Here is a 14,607-nt window from a genome sequence, read left to right on the forward strand (position 1 = left end):
CCACATAAAAACCCTATTTTACATGAGTATATTAGGGTTAGAGTTTTCTATTTACTTGAGATAATATAATATAAATACATGTTTAACATTTTTTTTTCTGTCGATGTTATGAATAAGAGACATGTAAACTTAATTTTACGACAGTTAAACTATCAGCACAAACACATGAGAAGTCTACATCAATCATAAAGAAAGCGCTTAATTATACGAAATATATTAAAAATAATGATACCTGTAAAACATAATTGAATAACAATAACAAAGAATTTGGCATGAAATAATACATATAGCGTCCATAAGTCAACAAATATTATGATACATACTAGAGCAATGTGGAATATACAGACATAATCATACAAACAAATATTTCATACACAAGTAAATTTATAATTTACACACATCCTTTTATAGCATAGCATAGATGGACAATTCATATTACTTAAGGTTAAAATTTTCAAATAATACAAGAACAATATTGACACTTACAATTTTCCATTGATGTAGTTAATAAAATTAATGAATATTTTGCGACAACATTTTCTACTGAAAATGTTGACAGGCTCATGTCAGTAGATTTACTGGCATGTAAAAGAACTGCGGGACAAAATTCTGGCACACCGGCGACGCTGTTATAACCTCGGCAGTTGTGAGCGTCGTTAAATAAAACATAGCTTTAACTTTTACAATAATAATAATAATAATAATAATAATAATAATAATAATAATAATAATAATAATAATGCTTAGGCCTATAATACACTTCAAATACGAGTACAATACTATAAGCAGTAACATGAGCTGCTGCCAAGACGTCAAAAGGAGGATAGCAATGGCAAAGGAAGCTTTTAATAGAAAAGGGCTCATCTTCTGCGGATCTATGGAAAAATAACTAAGGAAGAGCCTAATGAAGTATTTTATGTGGAGTGTGGCATTGTATGGGGTAGAAACTGGATATTACACGAAGTGCAAAAAAGCGACTAGAAGCATTTTAAATGTGGATATGAAGAAGAATTGAGCATGTGAACTGTATAGACAGAATAAGAAATGAAGCTGTGTTGGAAAGAGAGGGTGAAGAAAAAAAGATGCTAAAACTGATCAGGAAGAGGAAAAGAAATTGCTTGAGTCACTGGAGATATAGAGGAAGGCAGCAAATATGAAAGATTTGAGAATGCTGGGTTTGCAGTGAAAGACCTGCCTTTGGACAGAAAACAAGGAATAATAATGAAAAAAGAAAGCTTATACCCTATCCCTAGTAAAATATGTTTAGAGGACACAATTTTGGAAAGAGTAAATGTTTTTACAAACTTTGGCTACAGATGGACATTTGTTAACAATTTGGATATAATGAGTAAAATTGTAAAATACTCCAAAACTATGGGAATAATCAACAGGGTAATGAAACCTTCCACGGTACAGAAAAGTACTAGAATATGCCTTTAACAAACCTATTCTCTTTTGTGGTTGTGAGGCATGGACATTAGGGCGGAATAACAGCTAATGAAATGAGATTTATGCATGAACAGCATGATATAGGTCTACAAAGTGGAACCATAAACGCAACGACGAAATAATGGAAGAACTCGGTCTGGAATCAGTGTTCCATTTCATACAGAAATATCAGAACAACTGGATGAGCCATTTGCGATGTGAGAGATTCCACAGAATCCCAAAAGCTATGCTTCATTATTAATCCCTTGGGAAGAGATCTCTGGAACGTCCCAAAAAAGAGTTGGAGAGGAAATTCCTCTTTATTATGAGATCGTAACAGACCACATGACCTAAAATTTGTATGGTTGATGATGATGATACAAGTTGCGAGCGTCGTTAAATAAACCATAATTAATTTTTTTTTTAAACAGCAAAATTAAGATCTCCCGTTTCTTTGGCCCACCTTGTACAGGGACATTATTTTATTTTTACTTCAACTTTTATTGTACCTGAGTTTTTTTAATGTACTTCACTCCCACCTCCTCTACTAGTAAACTCCCAACCGTCCTCCACACAGAACCAAGACCGCGTATGCAGTCAAAGTCAGTAAACAGTACTGAGTTAGTGAGTATAGTAAGTTCCAGAAATATGTTCGCGTCTCTCAGTGACGAAAGAGCTTTCAATATTGAATAATATTTACATACAAGTACTGTCGTCCATTTGCCTACGTCGCATCCGGTTCCCCCACCCGCTTCTGCTCGCCCCTCTGTAAAGGCTAGTGGCTGGGCAATCTTAGATATTTTCTGAAAACATTAATTTCTGTTAGGAATTGGAATTATTATAAAACTGTTTAAAATAACTTAAATAAAAGGGCCAAACTGTTTAAAATAACTTAAATAAAAGGGCCTCGTTAAGTAATTAACTGTCACGTGATTTCTCCCCTTTCTACGACCCTGCGACAAAACCACTTGGACGGACAGTAGATAGCATGTTTGAGTAATTTTATCTTTTCGGACGGGCAGAAGTGAAGATTGAATTTACAGTACGTAGTGTACTCTTTTATAGAGTAGGTACAGAATTATTTCAACATGAGTTACTAGTACGAAGGACGAAACTGGTAATTGGAATTAGGTACAATAGTTTATAGTGCGATAATATGCAAATATTCCTGTGTCGAAATGAACAGCCACCATTTTCAAAATTGTGTTTAAACATCCATATTATGATTATTTTTCAATTTAACTTCATTCTCTATATCGTACCCTAATGTGCTGTAGACAGTATAATGTACACTGCATAATGAATACGTGCGCATGGATAGCTCAGTTCGTGAGTAAAAACACTTATTGTTAATAATAATAATAATAATAATAATAATAATAATAATAATAATAATAAATTTAGCCTGCTAGATCCCGTAAGGGCAAGGGCCTCCTGATTGACAGGGTTTGGCTCAGAGACTTCACTCGTAAGGTGAGCTGGTCCTAAGGATGATATCGAACTTGGCTGCACTCCTTCGTTTCTATGTACACAATCTAAACACTAATTAACTTGTAGGTTCCCTACTCACACCACACTACACACCGGGGACGGTTGCTTCTAGATTTCTCCATAGCTGTCTGTCTCTTGCTCTGCTCGTCCATTGTGATCCTGCCTTCTTCTTGAAGAAATCGGCCCATCTAGTTGTCTGACGTCCCACTCTTCTTCTGCCGATCCTGGGATCCCACAATGTGACTCTATGCGTCCATCTTCTATGGTCCATCCTTACCACGTGCCCTCCTCATTTCCACTTTAGGCTTTCGGCGGTGTTTAGGACGTCTTTCATGCCGGTACGGTTGCGTAGCTCCTCGTTCCTTACTTTGTTCCTCAGAGAAAGTTGCAGGACTTTTATTGTTAATACTGTACTGTATTTTGATTAAACAAAAACCTAATGAAAATTATCAAACTCAAAATCGCGATATTTCCTAGTTTATGTAAATTGATGAACTACTTTTCTTCCCTCCTATACCTAGTAAAGTGATTTGTTTGTACTTTACGCCAGTATCATCGAACTCCAGTCGTGGAAGTAGGTAGCAAACGATGTTTTCGATTATCAACCGTTAATCCATGAGTATAGCCAGGTTAATATTAGAAATGTTAGTAAATGTTAGTAAAAATAAAATGATGCCCCCTTAGGCCAAGAGCACCACGTACAATTTTCTATGTAGTTTTGTTCATTTCCAGGTTATCAACATGCGGGGTGGAGTGCATCTGGTCGCGTACCTGTTGTTGGTCAGCTGCTTGAGGAGCACGAGAGCTGTCCGCTGCGACAGAGAGCCCCCGGGGCACACCTCTCTCAAGTCTGAAGCGGACAATCGCTTCAAGATTAAGATCAGTGGAAATCCAGACAAATACGTGCCAGGGGAAGTCTATACAGGTAGGAGAGCAAACAGACTACTGTACTTCATGGTGTAGGTGCGGTAGAGCTTCGATTGTCGTTGTAATAAACTATTATTTTAGTATTATAAAACGTGTTATTAGAATTGTATATTTCAAATTGTTAATAGTATAAAACTTGGACATACTGTTTAGCGTATGTATTAACTTTGTGAATTATTAATAAGTTATTAATAGGCTTCGTGGAATTGCCACGAGAATCGCAAAGTTTACTGCGCACGCGGTATAGACCGTATGAGAAGGGCGCGTGCAACGGATGGAGTATGCCTCTAATGTAAACACTGAGCAGTATACTGCGGTTACAATAAAACCTGTATCCTGCATTCAAGAAATATAATGAATGGTCATGGAAGTAGGAAATGTCTAAACATGTAAATACACAATTATTTTATAGTGAGATATATTAACCCTTAAAATTTAATGTAAGATACTCACATCATACTTGAATATGTACATTGCAGTGAAGAGTTAAGTACATTTTCAGCGACTGCAAAGTAACCTCCTCCGATGGTTACTTAAACAGTTTTTACTTTGGGAAAATGTACGTTCAACATCACACGATGTAATATGTACATATTTGAAGAACGGAAAGTCACTACTTTTTAGTATACCAACTTCAGATGTCTTGTCGTGACCTGATAGTACATCATTTATAATACGAAGTTGTGAATAGGCACAATTTTTAGCAATAATGTTTCTCAACTTACATTTCATTTTTTCTGAAATTAGTGAATTGTTATTTTGGATAACGGTTTATGATACTTTATCCACTATATTAAGGGCTTCTGAGAGTTGTAGTTTAGACGATTCTAAACAGGATGATACTTTTGGACACGATTTTAAAATTGGAATCAATGAACAGAATATCTTCCATTAGCTGTTCAGAAGGCAATGATTTTACAGCTGCAACAGCGGAACTGTCTGTGCTATCCAATGCATCAGTTACCTCCATTATTTTGCCGTAATGTTCTGCATAATAATTAACAGCATCCAACCACGTTCCCCAACGGGTCAAGACTGGCTGCGGAGGTAAGGGTATTCCAGGTGCAATTATTTGGAACAGCAACACTCTCATTGTAGTATGTTTGATTGAATTCTTGTCTGCACTGAACAAATGTTAAGCTTTGACTATTCCAACCACAGTAATGCAAAAACAAGTGCTTACATAGGTATACATTAGCTGTAGCTGCTCTATTTGGACCGGTCACAACTCTTAACATGAACTGCTTATACTACGAGAACGGGCGGTCGCTCACCTCCTCTATACTACCGTACATCGGCAACCTGATTGCATGCTGCGTGTGGCAATTCAACGAAGTCTAGTTACTAATATTGTCACCGAAAAAAAAAAAAAAAACTATCATGAACCGTGTCGTTCGCTATTTGATAACATACATTTTGTTACAATAATAATCGAAATTCTACTAATCGTCGTTTTTTGCCCGATGTACCGGTACATTTTTTCTGGATGACTAATAGTCGCACAATCTTGAGCATCTAGTGCAGGCCTGCAGAACTCGCAAGTAGGGAAACTATGACGTCAGCCTCACTCCACTTCTGTTGGGGATGATCGACTTCCGCCGCGAGAATGAATGTTGATGCAGCCGAGCGTAACTAGAACGCCGTGACCGCACAGGTAGAAAAGGTGGGTGGGGTAAGAAAGGGGAGGAAAGAAGTCGCTCTCAGGAGCTACAGTTCTGCAGGTCTGATCTAGTGTCTCGTTTCCTAGGTGCATTGTTTTTGTGACGTAGCATCTAAAGCTGTTAATTTCAGTGAAAAAGTCAGTAAAAAATTGACAGGCGCACAACATTAGTATCCTCCATATTTTTACGTAGAGCTACGTCTGGGTGCGACCACGTGTTAACAGTGCATAGCTTTGAAATGGAATGGAATGAAGGGGACACTACGACCCAGCACTGCGACCTTTCACGATCTATTGTGCTAACCCTCAAGCTAGGCGTATCTGTTTTTCCCAGCCGAGGAAACGACAATTATGCTTTCTGACATGTCCACTGAGTATCTCATGACATTCGTCAGACCACCACCAATTTTGCAGATAATCAGAGTTTTCATAATATTGTCCAGAACTCGTGCACAATAACGCAGGCGTGCTTGGAAGTCAGTTTCTTTCAGTTTGTGGAATGCCTGTAGTCGATATGAGAGTGCTGTAGTACCCTCCGTCATGTGTTTAACACTAGAATAATTTAGGCTACTTTTTTTTTATTGCTCATGTTGTACTTATTTGTAGCAGAGTTATATTTTTTAAACGAATTGTCACTGTAACATATGTTCGATTCGTTTATCATCGTTTCAATAATTATTCAATAATTATAGGCTAATCGTCGCACTTTCGCGAAGGAATAGATTACTGATAATCGAAACTCCGCTGTATTTTGTCTGTTCAGTGGCACGAGACCTTTCATCAATTCCTGGGATACTCCGCAGTAATTCTTATTGCCCACTCACAATGAAAATTAAACATAACGTAAACGTTAGCTTAAAATAAAGGCCCATTCACAATGAAAATTAAACATAACCATAACATAAACACAGAAGTTTGTGCCCAGGCTACCAAATGGGATCATTCACAATGATTCACATAAGCATTGACATAAACATTACCGTAAGACGTTAACATGAAAGTTTGGAAACTCCAAACTATCATGCTTATGCTTACGTGATTTGCAAACAGAACACAATCGTGGAGCGCTGATGTATACCACAGGATATGATGAAATGGCGTCGTTGTTATGTTTCCATGGTTACCAAGTATGTTTGCTGTTATGTTTATGCTCCCATCGTGAATGATGGTATGACTTCTTGATTTTACCGTAACGTTTATATTCTTAAGTTAACGCTTACATTATGTTTAATTTTCATTGTGAATGAGCCTTAAGTGTTACCATAAAATCAATAAAGACTCATTCACAATGAAAATTAAACATAAACGTATAACATAAACACTAAATTTTTCGGTCAGGTTATCAAATGTGATCATTCACAATGATTCACATAAACACTGACATTGATATTTACCGTTAAACGTAAACATGAAAGTTTGCAAACTCCAAACTTTCATATTTATGCTTACGTGATTTTGAAACAGTACACAATCGTAGAGCGCTGAAGTATACGACAGAATATGAGGAAATGACGTCGTTGTTATGTTTCTATAGTTACCAAGCATCTTTGCTGTTATGATTATGTTCCCATACTGAATTATAGTATAACTTTTTGATTTTTCGGTAAGGTTTACCTTCTTAAGTTAACGCTTACGTTATGTTTAATTTTAATTGTAAATGGGTCTTTAAGTCATACCATGGGAACATAAACTTAACTTCAAAGATACTTGGTAATTATAGAAATATTATAACGATGTCATTTCATCATACTTTAGCGCTCTACGATTGTGTATTGTTTCCAAATCAAGCAAGGATAAACATAAAAGATTATAGTTCGCAAACTTTTATGTTAACGTCTAACGGTAATGTAAAGGTAAGCGTTCACTACATCGTATCGCACTGCTCGTACGAATCGCACGCAACGGATATTTTAAGTGCAGTGCATTCACTGTAACGGCTTCACCTCATCGCCTCATCGGATTCCCCTATCAGCTGTTTAAAACATGACGTCGTACGATATTGACATTACTGAAAGCAGAGGATTTGAGGTTAGGTCTATTAATTACGTCTGTTAGGGAATAAGAATTTGTAATTGCTTCATGCGTCTTAATTGAAGAGGAAGAAACGAAAGAAATATTGGTTACATAATATATTTGCAAGAAATGACTCCATTACTGTAATGGGAACGCCTCAAATTATATTATTCTTCGCAATTTTCTACACGCGAAATAAGTTTTCCGTCTGCCATTTTGCCGCGACACTGAACATGGCACAACATAATAGTAACAGTTGACCAATTAAAATTGATTTATTAAAGAAGGCCATGATCGCACGCATCGGAAAAGTTGCCCATCCGAGAAACGTGGACGGATTTGCCGAGAGGCGATGCGTGCGATACGATGTAGTGAACGCGGTTACATAACAATTACAGCAAAGATAGTCTTTTTCCGATCCGTGCGATTCGTCCGATGAGTGCGATACGATGTAGTGAACGCTTACTTTAAATGTCCGTGTTTATGTGATTCATTGTGAATGATCTCAATTGGTAACCTGTCCGCAAACTTCTGTGTTTATGTTACGTTTAAGTTTAATTTTCATTAACATTGGCTGGATGAGCGTAAGAATTGTAATAGGCCAAAAAACTTTTCGTTCCCATTGGGAGAACTGGGGATCGTAATTTCAACAGCGTTCAACTAAAATTGCATTCAGTGGCGACAGTGTTTGGCTTTTAGTGCCTTGTCCATAAATAATGTCGCTTGGAACAACATCTGCATACCAAGGCGACCAATGGCGTGCACGTGCGTGCTATTTTTACTCAGTATCAAAAAGGTTTGGCGTGAGCTGCTTTTTTGCTCAAATACGGTGAACGTAGGCGCCTTTAAAGGCTTAGCTGTGTGAACTGATAGAAATGCGTTATACGTTGACCGAATTGTAAACTTGCATTTGAATTTCCACAGCAATTCGTCATGACTGTAGCAGAGTAGTATTACTATAGTGGGGTTCACGTCAGATTGGGTCCTGAAAGCTAATAAAGCCCTTTTCAATGTCGCCAGTTATTAACCAGATATAAAAGAAAAGCAGGTAAAATCACAATGCTAGGTACCGAAACAATAATACTATTTATTTTTATTTATTTATTTGTTAATTTTATTTATTTTTAAGTTTTATTTATTTGTTTGTTTTTATCTGTTTGTTTCTTTCTATTTATTTATTCTAATTAATTTTTATTTATTTTATTTGTTTATTTATTTTTACGTTTATATATGTATTTATTTATTTTTATATTTATTTACTATTGATCTAATACTAAAATGTATTTTGTCTGGCAACATGAAATTCATTGCTTTGACCAAACAGTTTACATATTATTTATGAGACTTAACCTAAATTGTAATTTGTTTGACCACATAAAATGATTATTACAAACTCCGAAAACTGAATACCACATTAAAATGTATACTGTTTATTTATTAATTACTGACTGAAAGCACCCGACGTTGTTCGGGTTTTGCATTTTTATTCTATTTTTAATTAAACTGATTGTTAAACTTTTCCGAGATCTCGGCAACACAACTACAGAAAACCGAAACAAATTGTCTTTACTAGGCTTTCCCTTCCCAAAAGATGAATTTTTACATAGCGTTACTTAAATGAATTAATTACCATAGCCAAAATACCTGCCAGGGTTAACTTCAATTTAAAATAGCTGAAGATCAGGCACCGAAAAGAAAACTTGTCAACATTGCGTTACATTTAACTGTTTTTGTTTTTAATTAGAATTGTCTTGAAGTTTAGCTAAACAAAAATACATCTCTTGGTCCCTATATGTCCGCTTAGCATTGACTCAATGTTCTACATTGATCTGAATCTGTGCTGACATATATTTAATATAATTTCATGTCCATATGTACTTTTACTTGGCCTTCAAAGACAGTTGACGGTAAATAGGGAATTCCTTTATTCCCAGCCTTAATCCTTGGAGTATCATGGTGACACTAAATTCACCTCGGTCGTACCAAATAATCAATTAATTTATTTGAGGATTTTCTACTCCTTGACCGCTGTACGCCCGCTTATATCGTACACGGTTTTTTTCAATATGACTGGAAAAATGACATCTCACAAATTCAGAACATATTATTTACATTATTGTTTATTTATATACAGAATAGGTCCACACCTGTGGAGTAACGGTCAGCGCGTCTGGCTGCGAAACCAGGTGGCCCGGGTTCGATTCCCGGTCGGGGCAAGTTACCTGGTTGAGGTTTTCTCCGGTGTTTTCCCTCAACCCAATATGACCAAATGCTGGGTAACTTTCGGTGCTGGACCCCGGACACATTTCACCGGCATTACCACCTTCATCACATTCAGACGCTAAATAACCTTAGATGTTGATAAAGCGTCGTAAAATAACCTACTAAAATAAATAAAAAAAATATACAGAATACAGATACAGTATAATTTCGCAATAAGTCATTTTTTGACCTAAAGAATATTATTTTGAGATACATATATTTTAGAAAATAAGAGATTGTTCTTTCGAGTAGGCTTAATATACTACATTTGAAACATGATTATACAAATATAATTTTACGATAAAACATTTTAGAACATAGGAGCATTTATGTTCATCCAAGAAGAAATTATTGACGGTTTATATTCCAGTGTTTTTTGAGATTGAGGACGAATTAAAATGAGTATTATGTTTGAATGTGCAGCTTTATCCTACAAGATTAAACAAACCTCCACTTCAGACCCAAACTGTTGGTATTGTATCTACATTTAGAAATGCTTTATATAATTGGTTAGTCAGTAACCCTTTTTATAATTTAAGCATATTGTTTGATGCTAACTTCTTTTTAAATTGGTCATTGATCAATTTTTGTCCTCTAACTTTATACTATCATTCTGGACTAATAATTTTATTATGTGTGTATTATTAGACGATTTCTGTAACAGTTACAACTCTGGTTACGTCATAATAAATTGCATTTAATTTAATTGAAAAGAGATGAAAATAGCTTGGAACCAAATCTGGACTGTAGGTTGAATGTTACAACACTTTCAGCGATCTGCGTATTTGATATGCTGTCGGCCATTGTGGAACAGCATCACATCCCTGCTTAGAAGGCCACGACAGCTTTTTCCTGATAGCCTGTGGCCATTTTGTACACTACTTGTTTTCCATTTTGAACTACATTGCGCAACTCTTTCCGCTAATGACACAACCCCGAGCACTGAAGCCCTCTAGCGAGTAATTCAGTCACACTTGAGCTCACAATTACATCACATTGTTAATTAATATGTCGTGTAACCATTTTATCAGATCGATCCTAGTGCAATAAATCTTTCAGCTCTGAATTGCTCATTGATTCCAAACTTATTATTATACTTTGACATTCAACATTGCATATTTTATTGACAGCCACCGAATTGAATTGGGTTATATTTGTATAACTTGGCTTGGAGGGTATACATATTTGAGAGGGGATACTGTGATTTCATGTTTAAACACTAGGATAGAGAATAGAGCCATTTATCGGTAAATAGTGTATTTCCAAATATATTACCAACCACGTGAATTTTGTTTCGACTTTGATTTAATATTTGTTTTAGCTATTTTAATTCACTATGCATCATCGACAGAGGAAATTCTAAATTCGAGTGATAGACCACATCTGTAGCTTGTTCAATGGCACATGATATTGGGAATGTTTTTTTCTAAGTTGTAGCTCAATTATTGTACGAAATGGAAATATAAAAATTGGAGATTTATCCTTCGAAGAGGTGGAAAAATTCAAATATCTTGGAGCAACAGTAACAATATAAATGACACTCGGGAGGAAATTAAACGCAGAATAAATAAATGGGAAATGCGTGTTATTATTCGGTTGAGAAGCTTTTGCCCTCTAGTAAGCTGTCAAAAATTCTTGAAGTTAGAATTTATAAAACAGTTATATTACCGGTTGTTCTGTATGGTTGTGAAACTTGGACTCTCACTTTGAGAGAGGAACAGAGATTAAGGGTATTTGAGAATAAGGTTCTTAGAAAAATATTTGGGACTAAGAGGGATGAAGTTACAGGAGAATGGAGAAAGTTACACAACCCAGAACTACACGCATTGTATTCTTCACCTGACATAATTAGGAACATTAAATCCAGACGTTTGAGATGAGCAAGGCATGTAGCACGTATGGGCGAATCCAGAAATGCATATAGAGTGTTACTTGGGAGGCCAGAGGAAAAAATACCTTTGGAGAGGCCGAGACGTAGATGAGAGGATAATATTAAAATGGATTTGAGGGAGGTGAGATATGATGATAGAGACTGGATTAATCTTGCACAGGATAGGGACCGATGGCGGGCTTATGTGAGGGGGGCATTGAACCTTCGGGTTCCTTAAAAGCCATTTGTAAGTAAGTAAGTAAGCAGGCTCAATCATTCTTCTTGATTCTTCCGTCGTCACACGTTCCTTAAGCAGACAGTAGACATAAACACATTAAGAATAACGGTATGAACATAGATTCTATAAATCTTCGTAAGTCTAATAAAACTTACATAACTTCAGATTAAAACCCTTCTGAAAAATTTGAACACTCGAAAAATAACTAAAGAAAAAAAAAACTACTTCCTTTTGTGTTTAGTATTCATGTTTTGATGTTCTTATAACACAAACAAGCACAATAATAATTTTTAAGTGTCATAGAGAAAAATTCTTCTTCTTCCCTTCAAGTATTAGCCCATATGGCCTGTTACGATCTCACAGATGAATTTTCAATCCAGCGCTTCTTTGGACGATCGAGAGATCTCTTCCCGTTTGGACGATAGTGGAGCATGACTTTTGGGATCCTATATCTACGCATGCGATGCAGATGATTTATCCAGTTGTTCCGATAATGTTTTACGTGATTAGTTACAGGTTCTAGTTGTAATTCTTCCATTACATCTTCATTGCGTTTGTGATCCTATTTTGTATATCCCGCTGTATATTTAATAAATTTAATTTCATTAGCCGTTATTCTGCTTTTGTCTTTCTTTCTTAATGTCCATACCTCGCTACCGTAACAAAGTACAGGTCTCGCCAAGGTCTTGTATAGGCGAATTCTACCTACTAGGGAAGGTGACATAATGTTGTTAATTATTCCCATTGTGTTGTTGTATTTAGACATTTTCTGTGAAATGTCTACTTCATCAAAAAAAGGTAATGTGTATCCAAGATATGTAAAATAATTTACTCTTTCTAATAGTTCTGAATCTAAACATATTTTGCTAGGTACAGGATATTTTCCGCAGAAGGCCATAATTTTAGTTTCTTTCTTCATTGATTTTATATCATATTTAATTCCAATTTTATTAAAATAAAAAATTGAACGTTGTAATTCATCTTCTGAGGATGCCACCAGAGCTAAATGGTCTGGAAAAAGTAATGAATCTACTCGTAGTTGTAAATGTCTATTGAGTTGTATATATCCATGAGGTAATTCTTAAATGAACAATTTCCACGAGCGCATAAAATCTCTTTAGTCTCGTGTGCTATACGATACTTTAACCGTTACTAGTAGCCTACAGTACCTAAATTAAATTTTTAAGTTGTACGACTTTTCTTTGTGAAGAAGTTATAAATAAATGAATGTATGCATTTTATTGTTGCTAATGTGTTGGTTGTCATGGAGAGAGCGATTTAAAAAATTCACAGCTGTGAGTTAAAAACTTTTATGCTCGACCATGCCGAAATGTAGTAATTATACACCTGGTAGCAGCTCAGCTCTTTAATGGACCTCATTAAAGTACACATATTCATTAAAGTTCAGGTGTTCCACCAATCAGAAAATACCATTGTAGCAATATGAAAGCGCAAGTATCGATTATTCTCGGATATGCAATCGAAAGACAACTAGCGCGAGATTAGACAATATTAAACTCAGTCTAAAAAAACAACACACAAATTAACATCAATCACCGTCATCTTCGAGCCTTTCACAAAGCACATTCCCGCAAATTCATTTCACCAATTTCCGGAAAAAAATCAATATGGTCGAGCTTAAAAAGTCGTATGAAACTTGACTATAATGGTAATTAAGACGCTCGTATGAAAATTATGAAACTCGCTTGCGCTCGTTTCATAAACATACTCGCGTCTCAATTACTACCATTATAGGCTCGTTGTATAATGTACTATTAATTCACTGCTGTGAAGAAGGATATTAGGTTAGTGAAGACGTGAAATAACGATCAGTTTTCATACCAGTTATGAATAAATGTTTTTACCGCACTACTGACTTACAGCAATTTTGCTGTTAAAAGGTTATTGTTGTTAACAAAGGTGTTTTAGTATTGGTGTATTAATATATATTTTTAATGACAGAAAGAAGCAAGAAATTTCTAATCACACCAGGGACTTAATAAGAGGGTTTTATTAATGTTTAAAGATTACTGTTGTTTAGTGAGGTATCTATGTGCATTTGTTCCAAGACAGACTTGCCAACCTACAAAAGTCACTGACTGGACTAAATCTGTTGAAGTTAGGAAGGAAGATTTAGAGTTTAGAAACAGAACGTACCACGTGCAAAATTATGTTTTTCGGGAAAATGCAAAAACGTTCTACGACTTTATGTTTAAATATTTTTAATTTACTTTTTTCCATGTTAATAGATTTCAGATGTTGTTGCTTTTGAAAATAGTTTGTTTACAGAAATGCTCAAACTTTTAATTTACATTATTTTGCACTTGGTAGGTTTTAACGCCATTTCATTGAAATTACATATTTTGGAACTCAAATTTATAAGATTTTTCTGTATAAACATTGCATAAAAACGAAAGCTCTGAATAATTTGCTTAACAAATTACATAGGACAAACAGTCAAATTAACTTGGAATTTTGCTTGAACTGAAAAAAAAAAAAAAAAATACACCTGACCATTTGTCATCGTCCGAAACGCCTAATCCTTCGTCATAACAGCATTTATTTCACAGTTTGAACGATTGACTCGACCACTAGCTAGCTCAGAAACCTACTAACAAGGTAAGGGTTTCGGCTCGAACAGGAATTTCGTATCCAAAATTTGTGTACAGGCCCATCTTTACATATCTGTAAAGCTCCCAAAAGCATTCGTTTGTGTAA

The 14,607-nt window shown here is 35.6% G+C and overlaps 1 protein-coding gene across 7 annotated transcripts in view; it reads left to right on the forward strand.

The window, feature by feature from the left end:
- LOC138697644 (spondin-1-like) overlaps nt 1–14,607 on the forward strand; it is a 741,699-nt gene that overhangs the window by 76,825 nt on the left and 650,267 nt on the right. For all 7 annotated transcript variants that reach the window (XR_011331591.1, XR_011331590.1, XM_069823071.1 and 4 more), the window contains exon 2: nt 3,652–3,844. Coding sequence is in view for 5 of the 7 variants with exons in the window: in XM_069823071.1 (XP_069679172.1) it covers nt 3,661–3,844 (184 nt within the window). In the remaining 2 variants the exon portion in view is untranslated. The remainder of the gene's footprint in view (nt 1–3,651; nt 3,845–14,607) is intronic.

This window comes from Periplaneta americana, chromosome 4, assembly GCF_040183065.1.
Source record: "Periplaneta americana isolate PAMFEO1 chromosome 4, P.americana_PAMFEO1_priV1, whole genome shotgun sequence".
Classification (NCBI taxonomy): Eukaryota; Metazoa; Arthropoda; class Insecta; order Blattodea; family Blattidae; genus Periplaneta; species Periplaneta americana.